The following is a 19807-nucleotide window of genomic DNA, read 5'->3' as shown; positions in this document are numbered from 1 at the left end:
TTGGCAAAATCTCATATTTTACCTAACGCAAACAATACTTCATTCAACTTAGTGCAATTAAACTCATCAGCGTAGTAACCATAAACATTGTAAAATGTGGCATATACCGATTTTAACCAAGTTAACACTTTATTGGCATCTATTCCACTCTGACTGAAGTGCGCATGTGCTTGTGATGAACGTGGATGATGCGGTCATGATTTGTAAACATAGCGGTAAAGACGGGATCACATTTTTGGGCTGCCGAAGAAACTGAGTTCATATTGACAACGTTGCGCGACATGATCATGCATTTCAAATCCATTTTAGTATACCACAAATAGATTTATATTGGAACAACTAATTTTGTACTTAATGCACTTTAGTTATCCAGAGAGTATATAGTGCTGAGGTCCAACTAAAAATAAGAACATTTGACTGTGCTAGTGGAAGTGGAACTATTGCAAGTATACTTTAGATACACTTTAAAGAGCATATTGCAGGTAAAAAAACAAACAAACAATGTATAACCTTGTATGAAGATACCATAGAAAAAGTTAATGCAGGATTTAAAATGTTTTAAAACGACATAAGGGCACCAATTTAGTAGGTCAAGTGAGCGTTTCTTTGACTGCTCGTAAAAAACGCTTTTTTTTTCTCAACATCGCGTCATTTTACATCACGAAAGTGAGCCTCACCTCAGAGCAGAGTAGGTTGGTATTCAGTAAGAGCGGTCGTGAGTCAGTGTTTTCAGTAGGTTTTTTATTTATTTATCATCGCCATGGTAAATTATTGTGTTAGTCGAGGTTGCAAAAACTCCGGCCTTTCAGGACACCGAGTCCAGAGGTTTCCTTACAAAAAAAAAGGACGGTGCTATCTTTCGTGCCTGGGTGCGGTTTGTGCAGGTGAAGAGACGGGATTTCTCTTCCGCATCGCCGTAGAAAAACACGGTCAGCGTTCACTTCAGATCGGAGGATTATCATCCCGGCGATATGATGGAGTAGGCACTGTACATCAAGTCTGGGGTGACATTTTCCACTAAGGCCCAGTATGCATCCTCCCTGCAGCACTGACTTTCCTCAGCTGTGAACATTGCCTCGCATTTCCCACACAAGCACCTATGGAACAAAAACGTGTATCAGGAATAAAAATATCTCTTTGTCTCTGTCCGCTCAGTTATATCAAATAACATCAGTATGGACGGATATTAATGAGCATGACTACGCCTGATCAAAGCTTATTAGTTTCTGTTATTGGTAAGTTCGAACTCCTAGATGACCAATAATAGCTTTGCTATTAACTAATATACAATGGTAATAATCTGTACAATATTGTGAGCACAGTGTATATCTTTAGCGAACGTGTATATATCTATAAGCTAACACTGGTCTCTCACCAAGACACCTGCCCTGTTCTCCACACACCTCAGTGTGTCTCCTCTGACCGTTGTTCTGTCGAACATTAATCCTGGCCTGTCCTTGCTCTCTCGGCAGCATAGCAGGCTCATAATTGTATGGCTGTGGTCCGTCATACGAGTAAGTATGAACAATTTCCCCAGCGTCCAAAATGTCATTGCAAGCCATTGTTTTCCTGTTGTTTGAATCGACCGCTCTCCTGCCCGTTACGTCATGCCCATCACACCCATTTTCAGATGTGGAAGTAAAAGTTTCTCACAAAAACGACTCCAGAAGCCAATGTAGTGTATTTATAAGTATATTTTAAAGAAAATCTAATTCCTACATTATTTTTCTATACATTGACGTTGGGTCCTCTAACCTGCAATATGCCCTTTAAATATATTGCATTTAAAGACTGATATTATACAGTGATCATACTATCCTTACTAATAGTGATATTAAAACACATTTTAGGCTTAATATTAAGAAATGTGCTTTGTGCAATAAAGTAGTACTCCAAATAAAGTGAATTAAAATATTTATATCAGTAAGTCTCAAGTGATGTGTCAGTAAATGTTAATGGATTGTAGTATACTTAGTAGCAAATAAATGCATTTTAAATACATTTGAATAGGTTTTACTAACTAAGGCTATGTTTACACTGAAACGATCTGAAGAGAAAACGCAAAAGTGGTGTTGCATTATCACTTTTTATTCTGCGTTTAGACAATGGGGGGGGAATCTGCGTGCATGTGGTGACGCAAAAGTGTGTGAAATTCGATGTAGTATGCACTCCAGGTGGCTAGGGGGCAATGTGAAGCACTGCCACCCAACAACGCCAGTGTCCGCGCGCCTGCGGACAACCTTCCTTTTACTTCTCTCCCTAGTAGCGCAAAATCAAAACACGGCGAAGCGAACAGCAAAAAGACTCTTGTACGTTTATCAGAGCTGCTAGGGCAACTTGAAAGTTCGACGTATGGAAATAATCCGATAAGTTGGTTGATATTTTCCTGTACTAGCGCATGCCTGTGACGTAAACACGTACGCGACGAGAGCCACCGTGAGCAGATTTGCGTTTTTACCCTTTAGACGGGAACGCGACGGTGGAGCGCTTTTAAGATTTCCACTCCGGAGGGTGGTTTCACTTTTTTGGGTTTTTAAGCCCCCAAAACGCCGTCGCCGTGTTAACGAAAGGCACATCTGATAAAATATTTTTACGGTTTCACCCGTGAGCGTTATTAATGGCCGAAAACATTGAAAAATACATTTTAGATGCATCACCAAAATAAACCAAAGATGTCCATAGAAATGTGTTTTGCGTTTGACAAGTAGATTAAAGTCCAAAATATACTTCAGCAGTACACGTCTGCACACCATCGGTATAATGTAATTTTGAAGTAATGAATTGCACGTACAACAGCGCATGTGCAAGTGACTTGATAATAATGTTTATTTTATATAGCGCCTTTCTTGAGTGCTTTAAAAACAAAATTCACTAGATCGTTCGGCGCATGTGCACTTGTCTTTCTGCGCTCACGCCCAAAGCAGTTTAATTTGAAAGGCTTGTATGCTCAACTCCGCGTGACACGGAGTGTAACACGGAAAATTAAGTATACACAGGCCTTAAGGGAACATTTACACGGCAACAATGTACCAAAAAATTAAAAAATTCTTTATACAGATGACAACGTTGTAAAAACAATCCCCATTCACAGGGATCCGTGAAAACGAATAAAAACGCTGAATTATTAATAATCCAACATGTTGGTTGTTATTTTCCTGTACTGGCGCATGCCTGTAACGTAAATGCGTACGCGACAATAGAGGGGGAAAAAAAACGCTGTATTATTCATGCCAGGCCAGTAGTTGGCGATGTCACTATAGCCGCGTTTCCACCGAAATGACCCGGAACAATTTGTCCCAGGAACTTTTTTTTTTGCACCAGATCGGTAGCTTTCTGCATTTCTGCACCGCGGTCTTAAGTACCGGGAAGATTATGCAAATTTGTCTGGTAACGTAGAACTGCGCGCGACTGCTAGTCGTCGGTCCAGCGGTCTTATTTTTTATTAAATTCCATAGTTGCAGACAGACAACTCTTACTGCACGGACCTGCGTGGAGTCAACCAATCAAAATGCAGCATGAACTCGATCAATCAGCATGTTCAGCACACAAGTCCCACCCCTGAAAATTCCTGAACCTTGGGGAAAAAAAAGTATTACCTCACGAGCAGGGACTTTCGGAGGGGGAAATATTTACCCGGAACTTCATTTAGACCCTGGTCCCTGCGGTGTAAACACACAAACTACCACCCCAAAATTCCTAGGGAAAGTTCCTAGGGTGAAAACGCAGCTTTTGTAAAAAAAAAACGTATGTGTGCAGTCTTTCGCGACTCGCGGCAGATGCACATCGGAGCATGTAATACGCATGTGTATGACGTCATGGTTTTTAATGGATTCACATTTTTGTAGTTTGCACAGAGTCAATAACTGTATTCTTTTCAAAAACTTGCACTTTGAAACCGTTTTCAAAATTTACGTTTTCAGGCATCCAAAGCATTATGAATAAAATAAAATGTATTTTACGTTTATATATGAGCATATATAAAAATGCATAAAAAGTTTAGATGAAAACGGTGTCGTGTAAACGGCCCCTAAAACTGTGGCCAGTAACACACATACACGAGTTCATTTGTGTTGTGCGTTAAGGTTTGTGAAGAATGGCGGTAAACATAACTTTAAGTTAGTTACTCTGATTATTGTAAATAAATCACATTATTGGCGCTTATGTAAATGCAGTCTATTTCATCAATGATATTTTTTTTTTTACAGAATTAATGCTAAAATTTAGGGCTGAACGATTAATTGCATTTGCGATAATATCGCGATATGATGAAATGCGATTTTGTAACCGCAAAAGCTGCGATTACACTGGTCACGTGACACGCGAGAGAAAAGCAGTCTGCAGATCAAGCATCAACTTGGCAAGCTACGCATAGGTCTGGCATACAGGAAAGAACAGTTTATTTTTTATGTATGTGATAGTGTTATTTATTCTCTCTCCAACAATTCTGGATCGATTCAGAAAATTTCAGAATCGAGTCTGAGCTTAGTTTTTAAACACAGATGCTTGATGACGCTGCGCATCCTTTAGAAGCAACCGTATTCTGCTTGCTTTTAATTTCTCTCTCTCTTTCACACACACACACACACACACAAACACACGACACCGCTCGAACCTTCCGAAAAATAAGCTTTCATAAAGTTCGGGGTTTAAGCGAATTACAAGGACAGTCTGGGGCTTCATTGCACAGGTTTTGCCGCTTTGATGTTACTCTTGCAGTGCGCGGTATTGGCCGCCGGAATTTTCCTTACAAATGCTCCACAAAGGCATTATGTCTTTGTCGAATGCAGTTGGCTAATATATTAAAAATATGAAAATCACTGAGAAAGCTGCTTTCATTTTAAAATACTCAGGCGCGCTTTGTGAAGAGCGCTCGTGCATGCGGCTGTGAGCGACTCATTGGTTAAATGTACTTACATCTCAAAATGCTTTTGAAGCGAAATTAATGTAAACACGGTCAGTTATATCTTAACCCAACAAGACAAACCACATTTACAATTTCAAAAGAGATATGTGCATTAATGTGAATGCAGCTTATCGTATAGGGGGAAAATCACTCCAGCTCTTGAATGGAAAACGTTCAGACAGCCTACTTTTAAATACTGAAAGCACTCTTTGTTTATTGCTTGTAATGTTTTTTTTTTGTTCCTCTTTATTTACTAGCTTTTATGTTGAAGCTATATTAGTTTATAGCCAAATTTAAAATTCTTAACATGTAATTGGTTTAATTAAATGTGTTATATATATATATATATATATATATATATATTTTTTTTAAAGTATGTATTTACACATGTAATTGAATACATATTTTAAGTGTTATTAAGATTAATTAATAAGAAAAAAATTAGATCGGATCATGAGCTGCCTAAATATTCCCATCCCTACTGTACAATGATTTATTGCTTGTCTTTGTCGACTAATACAGAAGGTAAAGAACTTAAAGTAATCGGATATTAAATCGTAATCGCAATATTGGTTAAAAAAAAATCGCAATTAGATTATTTTCCATAATCGTTCAGCCCTATGAAGTTAAAAATTATTCAGTTAACATTTATTAACAGAAAAAAAAGTATGTTTTTTAAAAAAAAACAATGCATTTCACAGATGAAATTAATAATGAACAGGATAATGAAAATGTAAATTTTTGGGAAAATTGCATATTTAAAACAGCTTCGTCTTACCTCTACTCAACTGACATATTTTTATGACCTGGCCACGGCACCAGACCTCCTGCTTGTGAAACCATGCCATGACATAAGCCCCAATATCTGGGATCCTATTCATCTCTGCAAAAGATTTACTGCTATCCCTACTGCTTAATCAAAGAAAACAGAAAAAGAGAGACACTAGTACCTGAACTGTACAAACAGTAGTAAAAACAAAACAAAGATATGCCATATTAAACTACTTACAGCATGATTTCAGACAGTTCACAAAGGTTTGTGTTCTTGTGTTGGATGAAGAACTTGTTTGGGTGAACAACGCGAGTGACGATAACTGGGATCTCCTCAAATTTGCGACTCTGAAACTCTGGGATTTGGACATGTACACCATCCTCATCTTCAGGTTCATCAGTCAGTGTGTTGGAGCCTTTAGGGCACGACTCTTCTTCTGCGGGACAGGACCTTTGGCTGGAGAGATTAGCAACTTTCCAGTCATCTTGGAAACGAAAATCGACCATTTCATTTGGGAATGGCTCTGCCGTAGAGTGATTTGTGTCTGAAAAAATATTCCCAGTGTCCCACAATTCACTATTTGTGGTAATCATCCAGCGATAGGCCACACAATCAACACTGATGTTTTTATCAGCAAATATGGGTTCAGAAATTATCCCCTGAGAAATTACTTTATTCTCCACATCCTTCTCGGCACTGGTCAATGCCACGACTCTCTGATCCGTAGACGCCATTGCATTAATGTTTTGTTGCTGCACCAGCCTTGATGCCTCAGTTATGTTTGTCATATAATCGACTTCATCAGCCGATGAAGCCAGTTCAGACGCTTGTTTTGGGTTTTGACTCCTCAGAAAGTGAATGAGCTGAGAGGATGACAACTTATGACGGCGAATTTCGTCACTGCCAGTATTTTGCCGAATTGTGCTTTTTGGATTAGGATACATCTCATTTGGGTTGAAGATCTGATTATGATGGCCTTTCACAGGTATTCTCTGATGCATGTTGATCTTCTGAACTGCAAAACCTTCAGGCTGTTCTTGAACAAAATATCCAACATATGTCATAACAGTTGCAGGTATTTTTTACTGATTTCATATTAAATCAGAAGATCTTTATATTTTTAAGTTCAATGCTGCTTCTATCATTTGAACAATTATTTAATCAGTTAAAAACATTTTATAACATGGACCAGGGTCAAAATCTCACAAAGTGTGGATAAAAAAGATATTTAAATGTAGAGCGAGAGAAAAAAGTATCAGTATTCACTCCCTTAAAAGGCAGGTGTGGCTGATTGTGGAGATATGAAGTCAAAATCTGCTTTATCTTACCTGTAACTTTCAAATTAGATTATGTCTTTATCAGGGTTTTTTTTTATACCAAAGGATGATGTTGTGAAGCAGTAATTTTCAATTGCCTTTGCCTTGTTTTAATAACATGTTGAATTTGGGATGGACAGACAAAATCTTGTGCCTTATTTGACAAATGTGTTTAGGAAAACTATGGTCCTATAAAAATTCTTCATGTAAAAGAAAAAAAAAAAGTTCCATGAACTAAATATTGCTCCTGAATAAAAGATGCATTTCTGACACTGGCATAGACTAAAATATTAACATAACAATAAAATATCAGAAATAAGTGTACTGCTCAGCGAAAATTGCAATATCACCTGGTTAGCAGGTAATAACTGGGACAACTGGACATGATTGACTATAAAGAGTTAGGCCCTGTTTACACAAGAACGATTCTGGGTGAAAGCGTACAAATATTTTATCAGATGTGCCTTTCGTTAACACGGCGACGCCGTTTTGGGGGCTTAAAAAACCCAAAAAGTGAAACCACCCTCCGGAGTGGAAATCTTAAAAGCGCTCCACCGTCGCGTTCCCGTCTAAAGGGTAAAAACGCAAATCTGCTCACGGTGGCTCTCGTCGCGTACGTGTTTACGTCACAGGCATGCGCTAGTACAGGAAAATAACAACCAACATGTCGGATTATTTCCAAACGTCGGACCTTCAAGTTGCCCTAGCAGCTCTGATAAACGTACAAGAGTCTTTTCAGCAGTTGTACAAAATATTCTCAGACATTGGTGTTGTTGTGTGGCAGTGCTTCAAATAGCCACCTAGCTGCCTGGAGAGCATACTACATCAAATTTCAAACACTTTTGCGTCACCATATGCACGCGGATTTCCCGCCCATAACGCTCGTCTAAAGGCAGAATAAAAAGTGATAACGCAACCTTCGCGTTTTCTCTTCAGATCGTTTCCGTGTAAACATAGCCTTAGTTTCAGTGGTGGACGAAGTAAATCAAATACTTGAGTAAAAGTATAGATGCCATATTAAAATATTAAAAGTACTTGTTTCAATTAAGCATTATTTAAAAAGTACTGATCTATTAAACATTTATTCTAGGCAGCACAAACTTTTGAATATAATACTTGTACACTATCAAAACAACCTAAAGCAAATTTAAAGGGTCATGAAAACCCTAAACTTAATTTTCTGAGATTTTAACAGAGGTATGTGTGTTGAACACCATTGAAGACAATGTAAGCATCTGTTAGATTTAATAGTAGAGTGAAAATGGTTACATTTTAGTTTAAGTCATTTTCGTCTTCCAGGTTTAAAATCTTCATCGTGTCCACGTCACAGCCTGTAAGTGCTTTGAGGACTCATCGGTGTCTCATAATTATTAATTATTAACTCTATTATTAATTCTTAATTATTCATGACACCACATGGATCTTTCCAATGACAGACATGTCAAGCGCGTAGTAGATGAGAGAGCCAATCATGGGATGCAAGTGTTTGTTTTTGTGGTGCAAAAGTTTAAGTGCGTTGAATACGTTTCCCCGCGATGCTACCAGGGCTAGACTCCGGCTCCGGGCGGTTGGTTGGCCATCAACCACGGACACTATATAATTTAAATTATGTGTGCGCAGTAGGGGTGGGGGAAAAAATCGATTCTTAGATGCATCGCGATGCGGACGATTCTGAATCGATTCACAAATGTCAAAAATCGATTTTCAAAAAAAAAAAAATTTTTTTTTTCTTTTTAGATATGTAGCCTATTTATAATTACTAGGGCTGGGTACCGAGTTCGGTACTTTTTAGGTACCGACCGAATTGCCTTGATACTACCGAGTATCGAAACATGTCTTGTTTTTCGGTACCAAGTTTCGGTACCTAAGTGGTTAATCTCGTCAACGTCAGTGAAACAATAAACATGCAGCATGATTGGCTGTGGCGGAAAAACACTAGTTTACGCGGCTGCCCAGAGACGTGCCTCGTCGCACGTGAGGCTGTAGTGTGTGTGTAAGCGTCCAACCCAGATAGATAGAAAATATGTGGAAATGATCAAAAGTGTACCTAGGCTATGTACCCGACTCGATGCCATAAGCACACGATGCAATATTTTCGACAAGATAATTGCTGCCAAGACCGGTAACACGGTAAATCTACACTTAAAATTGCACAGAATACAATCGAGAGTAGAACGTATATCAGCCTTCGACTACAAGAACTGGAGCGCGTCAGATATAAACCAAAACTCAGCGTATAGGATACTTGCCTCACAGACATGAGAAATAGTTCTATACATGTTCAAAATGTCTACTTTTAAACGAAACAATTATAAATAAATAGTTTGATTACCTAATCCATATAGGCGTGGGTGCGCGCGTTCACTACTGCAGGGATGACGAGTCAGCATCGCAAATTCGCAATAATCATCTTTGCAGCCAACACGTTTAGTAAACACTTGTTCATTAATAAACAATAAAAATATTTTCTTGCTATCGTTTCCCGACACATCCATAATCATTAGGCTAATTTTGCCAGTGCTTTGCGCAAGCTTCATGTGTGCTGAGCGTTAGGCATATATCCTGCACCCCAGTAGCCTATATTTAATTCAATTCACATTTATTTGTATATCATTTTTCACAAAACATATTGTTTCTAAGGAGCTTTACATAAAATGCATGTGTCTAAATTACAATTTAGAGTGATCTGTTATCAGGGGTGACTGTGTGTAATGCATTTCAATTAATTTTCATTCAGTTTCATTGTTAAACAATGCATTAAGTTAAGGCAGAAACAATGAGCTCATTGAAGTAAAGAATACATGTTGTTAAATGATTAGGAAACAGAAAACTTTAGCATTGGTGCTTTTTTACAGACTCAAAATATGAGTGTAAAAAAGTCAAACTGAAAAAATAAAAGTTTTTTTTTTAGGTAATGTTATATTGATAAAATTGGTATCGGAAAAAGTATCGTTCAGGAACCGGTATCGAAGTCAAGGTATCGGTATCGAAAATTTTGTTACGATACCCAGCCCTATTTACGCAATATTGACGGAACTCTGCAGCGCGGAAGTGCAGTGCCAAGACCGTCTGTCTGTGGCGTGTGCACATAACAGAGACGCGATGACTGAGCGCGAAATCCAAACACTCTCCTCGTTAAAAGCTGACGTGTGGAAATATTTTGGCTTCTATGAAGTTGAAGGGGGAAAGGAGCTGGACAAGAGCCACACTAGTTGTAAGCTTTGTAGAATAAAACTAAAATATTTCGGCAACACGACAAATATGAGAAGCCATATGACACGTTTCCACCCAGAGGAGGAAAAACACTCGGCTGTACCAGAGCCGTTTCTCTCTATGGCTCTGGGCTGTACCGGTGTTCAGACGATTTCTGCTGCCTTGTCGAAAAATGCTACCCAAACGCGAATCGATCATAGATAATGTTGATTCATTCTCTATAGTTTCCATAATGGTGTAAATCTCACAATATTATGACATCGTTATTTCATTTTAATCAGGGTAAGTGTATGGGGAGCATATTTTGATATTTTAAATGAACTAGCAATTATGACATTTGATATAACAAGTAAAAATGATATTATTATATGAAATAAAATTATAATAAAATTCGAAGTTAAGAGTACAGTATATGTACTGTTTTTATTTTTAAATCGGGTGTGAAAAGTAAAAATTATCATCAAATATTCATCTTTGACCTGTCAAAGTTTCCTACAAGTCTCCACAGCAAGGATGCATAGATTTATGGGCGTGGTAAGCAGAAGAAAAATGAGTCTGCACATGCACCAGTAAGTAGCACATCTCAATGGGTAGCATGAATCGTCAGAACACCTCTTGTTGTTGTTATATTATTAATTTACTACAAGTATGCTCATGCTGCTAGTTCAAGCACACATTTATTTTCCTGTTGGTTCTTTGCAATTTTAATAAAATATATTGTATGTTAATTCTTTATGGGTCATTACTTTGTACTTTTAAAGCCAAGTATTTACACACACACACACACACACACACACACACACACACACACACACACACACACACACACACACACACACACACACACACACACACACACACACACACACACACACACACACACACACACGCACGCACACACGCACACACGCACACACGCACACACGCACACACGCACACACGCACACACGCACACACGCACAGAGAGAGAGAGATAATCGATAATCGCTTTAGAATCGAAGGCCTCTGAATCGTAATCGAATCGAATCGTGAGGTGCCTCGAGATTCCCACCCCTAGTGTGCAGCAAACATTTTTTGCTTTGAGAACTGGAGAATGGTGGACTTCAGCCTTGTTGACGACAAATGCAAGTCAGGCTACGTCTTGTGAGTAACGCGGTACCAAGTCCCGAGGACTTTTCTATCCTTTCAGAGGCATGTGTGCGTTTAAAATGTAACTTGCAATGCCATCTATTTAGGGATGCAGCGATTACCGGGTTTCACAATTAACCGCGCTTTAAAACGCCACGGTTAATTAATCGTAAAGACTATGGTACACCGAGTGTTCCGCACGGAAATTTTGCAACTAACTAAATAATAAAACTAATACAACCTAGTTTTGAATGACAAAAACTATTAAGAAAATGTCAATAGGTTTTCGTCAATGAGTAAAAACTAGACGAAAATGTTAGATAGTGATGATTTGGGAAGCGATCCAGTCAGAACTGATATCCTGCGTTTGTGGTAGATGTGCACATTTGTACTCTAAGGTGCTGATTTACCCAGCGGTCCCATAAAACGTAAAAAAATTTAAATGTCTGGGAGAATGAATAGAGCAGACATATAGATCTGAATAAGAGTGACGATGCAAAAAAGAGCTCTATTCGGTACGGTTTTCTGTGCGCACACACCCGACCCGAAGCGTGCAGCCACCTATACTCCTATACCAGTACTCAGCGCGAGTACTGAATTGAGCTCTCTTTCGTGTCTGAATAGACAAATACACACAACATTATGTCTAAATGTCCGTTTTGGAGAGTATTCATTTAAACTAGGCCTATGTCGGTTATGTCTTAAACAGTTGTGTGTATCGGATGTGGATCAGTGGAATTGGATCCGCGTGTCTTTGGACATGAACCGATGTCCCTGTAAAGGCAATAAAAAAAAAAAATTCTAAACACATAATAAATGTTAGAAATGTATTGCTAAAACACATTACAAAGACTGTGAACTGAAGTACTGAATTGTGGAGTTAGACCGTTAAACAGTTTTTCACCATTGATATTTTACGGATTTTTTGGGCGGGGCTAAAAGGGTACTCGATGACGCACTGGAGTGCCTGAGCTCCTGGACACGCCCCTACCTGATGACGAACTGGAGCCCCTGAGCTCCTGGACATGCCCCTACATGATGACGCACTGGAGCCCCTGAGCTCCTGGACATGCCCCTACATGATGACGCACTGGAACCCCTGAGCTCCTGGACATACCCCTACATGATGACGCACTGGAGCCCCTGAGCTCCTGGACACGCCCCTACATGATGACGCACTGGAGCCCCTGAGCTCCTGGACATACCCCTACATGATGACGCACTGGAGCCCCTGAGCTCCTGGACATGCCCCTACATGATGACGCACTGGAGCCCCTGAGCTCCTGGACATGCCCCTACATGATGACGCACTGGAGCCCCTGAGCTCCTGGACATACCCCTACATGATGACGCACTGGAGCCCCTGAGCTCCTGGACATGCCCCTACATGATGACGCACTGGAGCCCCTGAGCTCCTGGACATGCCCCTACATGATGACGCACTGGAGCCCCTGAGCTCCTGGACATGCCCCTACATGATGACGCACTGGAGCCCCTGAGCTCCTGGACATGCCCCTACATGATGACGCACTGGAGCCCCTGAGCTCCTGGACATACCCCTACATGATGACGCACTGGAGCCCCTGAGCTCCTGGACATGCCCCTACATGATGACGCACTGGAGCCCCTGAGCTCCTGGACATGCCCCTACATGATGACGCACTGGAGCCCCTGAGCTCCTGGACATGCCCCTACATGATGACGCACTGGAGCCCCTGAGCTCCTGGACATGCCCCTACATGATGACGCACTGGAGCCCCTGAGCTCCTGGACATGCCCCTACATGATGACGCACTGGAGCCCCTGAGCTCCTGGACACGCCCCTACCTGATGACGCACTGGAGCCCCTGAGCTCCTGGACATGCCCCTACATGATGACGCACTGGAGTGCCTGAGCTCCTGGACATGCCCCTACATGATGACGCACTGGAGCCCCTGAGCTCCTGGACATACCCCTACATGATGACGCACTGGAGCCCCTGAGCTCCTGGACATGCCCCTACATGATGACGCACTGGAGCCCCTGAGCTCCTGGACATACCCCTACATGATGACGCACTGGAGCCCCTGAGCTCCTGGACATGCCCCTACATGATGACGCACTGGAGCCCCTGAGCTCCTGGACACGCCCCTACATGATGACGCACTGGAGCCCCTGAGCTCCTGGACACGCCCCTACATGATGACGCACTGGAGCCCCTGAGCTCCTGGACATACCCCTACATGACGACGCACTGGAGCCCCTGAGCTCCTGGACATGCCCCTACATGATGACGCACTGGAGCCCCTGAGCTCCTGGACACGCCCCTACATGATGACGCACTGGAGCCCCTGAGCTCCTGGACACGCCCCTACATGATGACGCACTGGAGCCCCTGAGCTCCTGGACATACCCCTACATGATGACGCACTGGAGCCCCTGAGCTCCTGGACACGCCCCTACATGATGACGCACTGGAGTCCCTGAGCTCCTGGACACGCCCCTACATGATGACGCACTGGAGCCCCTGAGCTCCTGGACACGCCCCTACATGATGACGCACTGGAGTCCCTGAGGCTGGCCGCTCCCCTAACAATATAAATAGAGCACATTGGGATCAGTTTGCCACTCAATCGCGAGTTACTGTCAGTATTATTAGTTACTACAGCTTACAGTTTGCTAGTTAGCTATGTCTTCGTCACGGAAATGCGTACTACCTGGATGCGATCACGTACAAAACAGATCAGTGTCCTTATTTAAATTTCCTAAAAACTATCACATCAAGAAGAGGTGGATTAATTTTGTGAAGAGCCACCTTGATGAAGAGCTGAGGATCACCACCAAAACCCGTCTCTGTAGTGATCATTTTACACGTGATAGTTTTATAAACTTTCATCTGAGACAACTGGGATTCACTGATAATCCGCTGTTACTGGTGAATGGGGCCGAACGACTATCTCCCGCCTCGGCCTTCACCCTCCCGTCGCGCCGACAACTGGTGCCATCATCGGCAGTGCGTGCCCACCAATGAGTGCAAGTTGCCTTGTGCGCTTATGTTATAATTAATCTAATAAGCTGCTAGGAGCATCCATTCCGGCTGTAGCGGGTGACAGTTGAGTGTGGCAACGGCAGCTGTCCCGCGAGTGGGCGTGGTTTCAGCACAGCCAGCGGACACGCCCCCAGCGTTTGAGAGCAGTAGACTACTGCTCATTTTTTCAGGATTTTGATAGCTTATTTTATGTACTTGCCGGCTTTTTTATCATTCAAATTTGATGGCTGGGTGTCTAATAACTATCTAATAATTTTCTGTGATATGACAAACTCAGAACACATACTTCATTTTGCCTTTACAGGGATTTTAAAGTGATAGTGGATAATAAACCTAATGCGGTCTGTGTCCTTATATTGATCAAGCAACAAAAGAAAAAGAGAAAATCATTCACTGTTTGTTAATAATAAGCATTAATTATATTCATACAACTAAATATGTCTGCTTGAAAGAATAAAGAATGATGTATGCAAGTAGTTAAAGAATGCATATATCATTCATTGAAAAGAAGACTGTGTTTTACTTTAGGAAAAGTGGTGTTCATTTTTTACATTTGTTTTCTTTTAAAAGAAATACATGGTTAATATTTAGCTTACATTTAATTAAATAGATCCAAAGACTTTGTTTATTCTTATTTTCATTGTGATTTATTATCCCTTTATAGTATTATTTATGTTTTTAAGCAAATAACAACAATATATTGTTTTCAGGTTTTCTACCTACTGTGGAAATTAAATTTAGAACAAACTAAACGTTTAACAATTTTGTAATCTATTTCAATCAAAGAGCCCTGCAGCCTTTGACTTAATTTGTTATTTTTAAAAGGAAAATACTGGGGATGTTTACAAAACACTTCTCTTTAATTCCAAAGAAAGAGATTATTGTTTGTCATTTTATAATGTTGTGGCAGCAATAAACAACACATTAAAATCTAGTGTTGAGTGTTCATGTGATATTATACATATAGTGTTGTGAAATTAACTGATGAATAATAATCGTGATCATCGTTAAATCGTGATTATTTCTCAGACAATAATCGTACTTACAAAATCTGTAATCGTTGCATCCCTACATCTATTATGTCACTATTTAGCCCCGGGGATTCAGGCGGAGAGAAGTCCTCCACCTCCACAGAGCCCTGCGTACTGCTGCCACTGCAAATTTCTGTCACTGTCCATCTTTATTATTGGGGTTCAGGGGGCGTATATCTAGGCTATGCACGGAGCGGTTTTTTTTTTAACTCTTCGGGGTCGCCGATCACGCCGGCGTGATCAAGTTACATGACCAGTTTAAGACGTCGAAAACAAAGTCACGTTGAGCGCTGCCGTCCACTTCTGTCGAAAGTGCTGGCTTGAAATTCTATTTTACCTTTTGTTTTGTGTTGATTGACCAAGTAAAAACGGAGATATGATCATTTAAAACTTATATAAAAAAATATTGACGTGTTCGTAAAAGAACGCAAGATGGGATGCGACAGGCGTTGCATTTATTCTAATAACTTCGTCGGTTTTTGTCATAAAACAAAACAGAGAAAACTGTGTGAATCTGCTGACTCTGCTGTTCAGGCTGCACATTTTAGGGAATGGAGGAGGAGCCAACTGAGCAAAGAAGCGAAATTGAAAGGCAGGAGATTTACGGAGTAGACAAAGAGAGACATATATACGTTATATAGAAAGAGATATTATTGCTAGTTTTTGGAAGAGTTTGAGTAGATTTTGAGAGTAGTTTAGCAGTAGATTTAGATAAACTGTTTTGAGGAGTGGCACAGATAAAAAAAATTAAAAATACCTGATATTTGTTGTAAATAGTTGTATGTATAGTTTGATTGTGTGTTCATTTTACCTTTTGTATGGTATATTTGCACTATTGAGGAAGCCCTCTTACTCACGGACTTATAGCCCTGTAATGTAGATATCTGTGTAATTGTACGAAGTGTTTTTTAGAGTTTCTAAGCAAAAAAGAAAAGAAAAAATGCCTATTGCCACAGATTCTTTTTGCTGTATATAGTTTGATTTTATCTCAATTGTTCATTTTTAATGTTGTATTTGCACTATTTGGGAACCCTCATACTCTGGGAATGCAAATATAGCTCTCTGAATAATTGTGTGCACAACATTTTTTTAAAAGTGGCTAAGCTAAAAAGAAAGAAAAAAGCCTATGGCTACAACTGAATTTTTTTTGGTAAATCATATTTTTTTGTATATAGCTTGATTATATCTAAATTGTACCTGTATATGTTGACATTTACAACGTGTGTTTACATTTTAAACCTTTTAAAATGCTTCATTGAGCATGTTTGTGTTTTTTGTAGTAGAAAAGCTATAATTTTTCTATTCGGATTTTGTGTTTTTTGTGTGATTTTGGGTCCAGTATGTTGATCCAGTACATCAAAGTGAAAAACTAATTGTGTAGTCATATAGGTGATGTGCTGAAAAAAATTATACCAAACATTGGTATGGTACATCATTTATGTTGCAAAATAAAAAAAAATATAAAAAGTAATCAAAAACAGCCAAAATAGCCCAAGACTCCGAAGGGTTAAGCGGAAACTTAATTATGGTCAATATACATTTATAGTGTGTATATAAACAACTATATATTTTATAGTGACATTATACTAATACATTATATTAATGTACATTAATATGTTTTAAATAGAATCACGATTACTGTAGGATAATATATGTAGCAGGGCATTCAGTAACTTTTGAAAGGACAATAATAAAGTGTCAGTGTATTTCATTAGACTTTAACTTTGCCAGCTATAAAAAAATTCTAGCATTTCCTAACATTTTACCACGGTCATCGCATGGGCCACTGGCGATGACAGTTTCCCCCTCCCCCCTCCCGTGCCACACCCACTGCCTCCCTTCTCACAGCCATCCACGCCCATTTAAGTTGCATTTTTCAAAAACATGGTGAGCTAGACTTGAGCTAAATGTGCAAACTGGTGAAATATGTCTGTCTATGCCATTTCAAGGACCATTTTTTTTTTCAAGGACCATTTTTGTAGACCATTTCAAGGACGAAAACAATAACAAACGCGTATTTTAAAAATTGTGAAAACAATTTTTGCAAGTAAGTTATAAGAAAAATAGTATAAAAATACAACACATGGGGCAAATTTGGTTAACAGTTTAAGATGAACGCTATCCAAAACAATAGTTTTATACTATTTGAAACTGCTCCAACAGCGGAGAAAATGGATGGGCCTTCATTTGCGTTATTTTAGTGCTACCTACAATCGCCATACTGACGTGGCATGAAATGAGGGCATCCATTTCATTTGGCTTAAATAGCTTGCCCTTTTACAGCAGATTTCATTTTTACAATACTGAATTTGTACAATAAACAATACTAAAATCCATTAACGTTAGTCACTTACTTTTCGCGCCATCAGTTGCACGCAGGTTCAAGCTTCACTTTCCTTGGCTCATTTTGATCGGATCGTTGAATCAGTGAGTTGTTGACTCAAGAACAGCAGCGATTGGATCAGTGCGATTCGCGAACAGGTTCAAGTCGAAAGAATCATCTCGCTCATGAATCGGTCATCAAGTGGCGATTTCTTCAGTTCAAAATAACAAGGAACGATATGATTTTATGGATTGTGGTCGAGTATCCTAATTTAGGGAAGTAAAAGTAATAGTTTAGCCAAAGTTAAAATACTCTGTTAATATACAGATAGGCCTATTTTACAACGAAGTAGAACAACTAACGTTAGGTCAGGTTGTTACTGTCTAACAGTTAATAAGTTAACGTTACCACTAACGTTAGTTAGTTAAACTAACAAATGCTTACAACATAGTAAATTTATCAGTTTATCAACCTTTTTTATTTACCTTCTCGGCGAAGTTTCTTCTGGTTTGAATTTATTTGTTGATGTCACCGTTTAGTGTTGTAAAAAATGCGCTTTCTCGGGAGGATGATGATCATCTTTCTGGATTAGTCGATATATTTGCCAAAAATCGGTAAATTTGAGGAAATTAAGAAAAATCTAAAGTGCTGCGGATTTATAGGCAAGCGGTCGCCAGCTGGAGTCGAGGAGTGACTGACTGATAATCTTTTTTTAAACCTGACTGACTGATTCACCACGTGCACGGCTGAGTACATTTAAGCAGTAATTAGCATAATACATTAGCACATGAACATTTAAATCTGAAGTTGTATGATTAAAAAATGGAAAAATACCCGTTTTAAAATTCCTTTTAAAATGTTTTTGTTTTTTAAACCTTTTTATGGTATCTTTTACCATAAATGCTTTATGGTTTGATGAAAAATGATCATGGAAAATTCATAATTAGTAAAATTGAATCAAAGTGTAAAAAGATCTTAAATTGCATGTGTGCAGTTGCTTGTTACTATTGGGGAGCTAGTCGTAGAGCATTGCTGTGTATGTATCAAGCATTGATTCGTTCTTGCTTTGATTATGGGTGCATTGGTCGACTCGGGCCTCGCCAACCAAGTCTTTACTGAAAAAAATAAATATTATTCAATCCAGAGCACTAAGAATATGTTGTGGAGCAGTTAAAACATCCCCTGTAGATGGGAGAGATGCCCTTAGATCTTAGAAGGGGAAAAACTGGCAATGACATACTGGGTGAATCTTCAACAATCAGTGAAAAAATCATCTTACTCTGAAAATATTGGAGGAGTGCTGGGAATATTCATATGATGGAGGAAATAGTTTTGGATGGAAGAGTATAATGTGGGCAAAGGATTGTGGCATGGACAATAAGATCTTCTGTCCTAATTAGATAGATAGAACAGCCTTCTATCTGTACCGTTTTGACTTCTTTGCTCGCTGTTTTGCTATTATTCTTGTGCACTGACTCGTTCACTAAGCTGAACAGCCAATCAGAGTTCCCTCTTTCGCCGACAGCCCGACGCCGATTCAACATGTCGAATCGGCCGAAAAAAAGCAGACGAGGACCAATTTCAGCCAACGGTGTGGAACACACTAATAATTTAGTCGGCTGACGTACATAAAATTTCCCGGCTTGGTGCGTCCCGGGCTTAACAGTGAAAACTAATGCCATACTTCTTAATGATATCTCCCAAGGGTTGCATGTACAGAGTGAACAACAACGGTCCTAGTACTGAGCCTTGTGGTACTCCATACTGAACTTGTGATCGATATGACATCTCTTAATTTACTACTACAAACTGACAGTTTGTATAGTATACAGACAGTAGAGAGGATGAATTGTCAGTGAGAAAATATAAAGAAGTATTGCTGTCTAGATTAAGATTAGGACACACACTGTTGAAATCAACACGGGTACTTATGGGTTTACATGAAAATGGATTATGTGATGATTGTGGTGTATATAAAAATACATGTCATGTGCTTTTTGTATGTAGTAAATATAATATATATTGTGATACACTATTTAATCACTCTAAGAAAGGGGAGGACATAATGAAGAATGAATATATTTTAGGAGAA

The 19807-nt window shown here is 39.6% G+C and overlaps 1 protein-coding gene across 1 annotated transcript in view; it reads right to left on the bottom strand.

The window, feature by feature from the left end:
* gjb1b (gap junction protein beta 1b) overlaps window positions 1-18407 on the bottom strand; it is a 28217-nt gene extending 9810 nt beyond the window's left edge. Inside the window, exons 1-4 of the mRNA XM_077235584.1 lie at window positions 18201-18407; window positions 17747-17981; window positions 5913-6706; window positions 5682-5815 (exon numbers count right to left, since the gene is read on the bottom strand). Of these exons, the coding sequence (XP_077091699.1) occupies window positions 5682-5815; window positions 5913-6706; window positions 17747-17758 (940 nt within the window). The 5' untranslated portion in view covers window positions 17759-17981; window positions 18201-18407. The remainder of the gene's footprint in view (window positions 1-5681; window positions 5816-5912; window positions 6707-17746; window positions 17982-18200) is intronic.
* Window positions 18408-19807: the final 1400 nt, after the last annotated feature.

This window comes from Siphateles boraxobius, unplaced genomic scaffold (assembly GCF_051911475.1).
Source record: "Siphateles boraxobius isolate OS27281-9 unplaced genomic scaffold, OSU_SipBor_1 2, whole genome shotgun sequence".
NCBI classification, from domain to species: domain Eukaryota; kingdom Metazoa; phylum Chordata; class Actinopteri; order Cypriniformes; family Leuciscidae; genus Siphateles; species Siphateles boraxobius.
The sequence above is the reverse complement of the archived record's forward strand: the minus strand, read 5'-3'. Positions and strand labels throughout refer to the sequence as shown.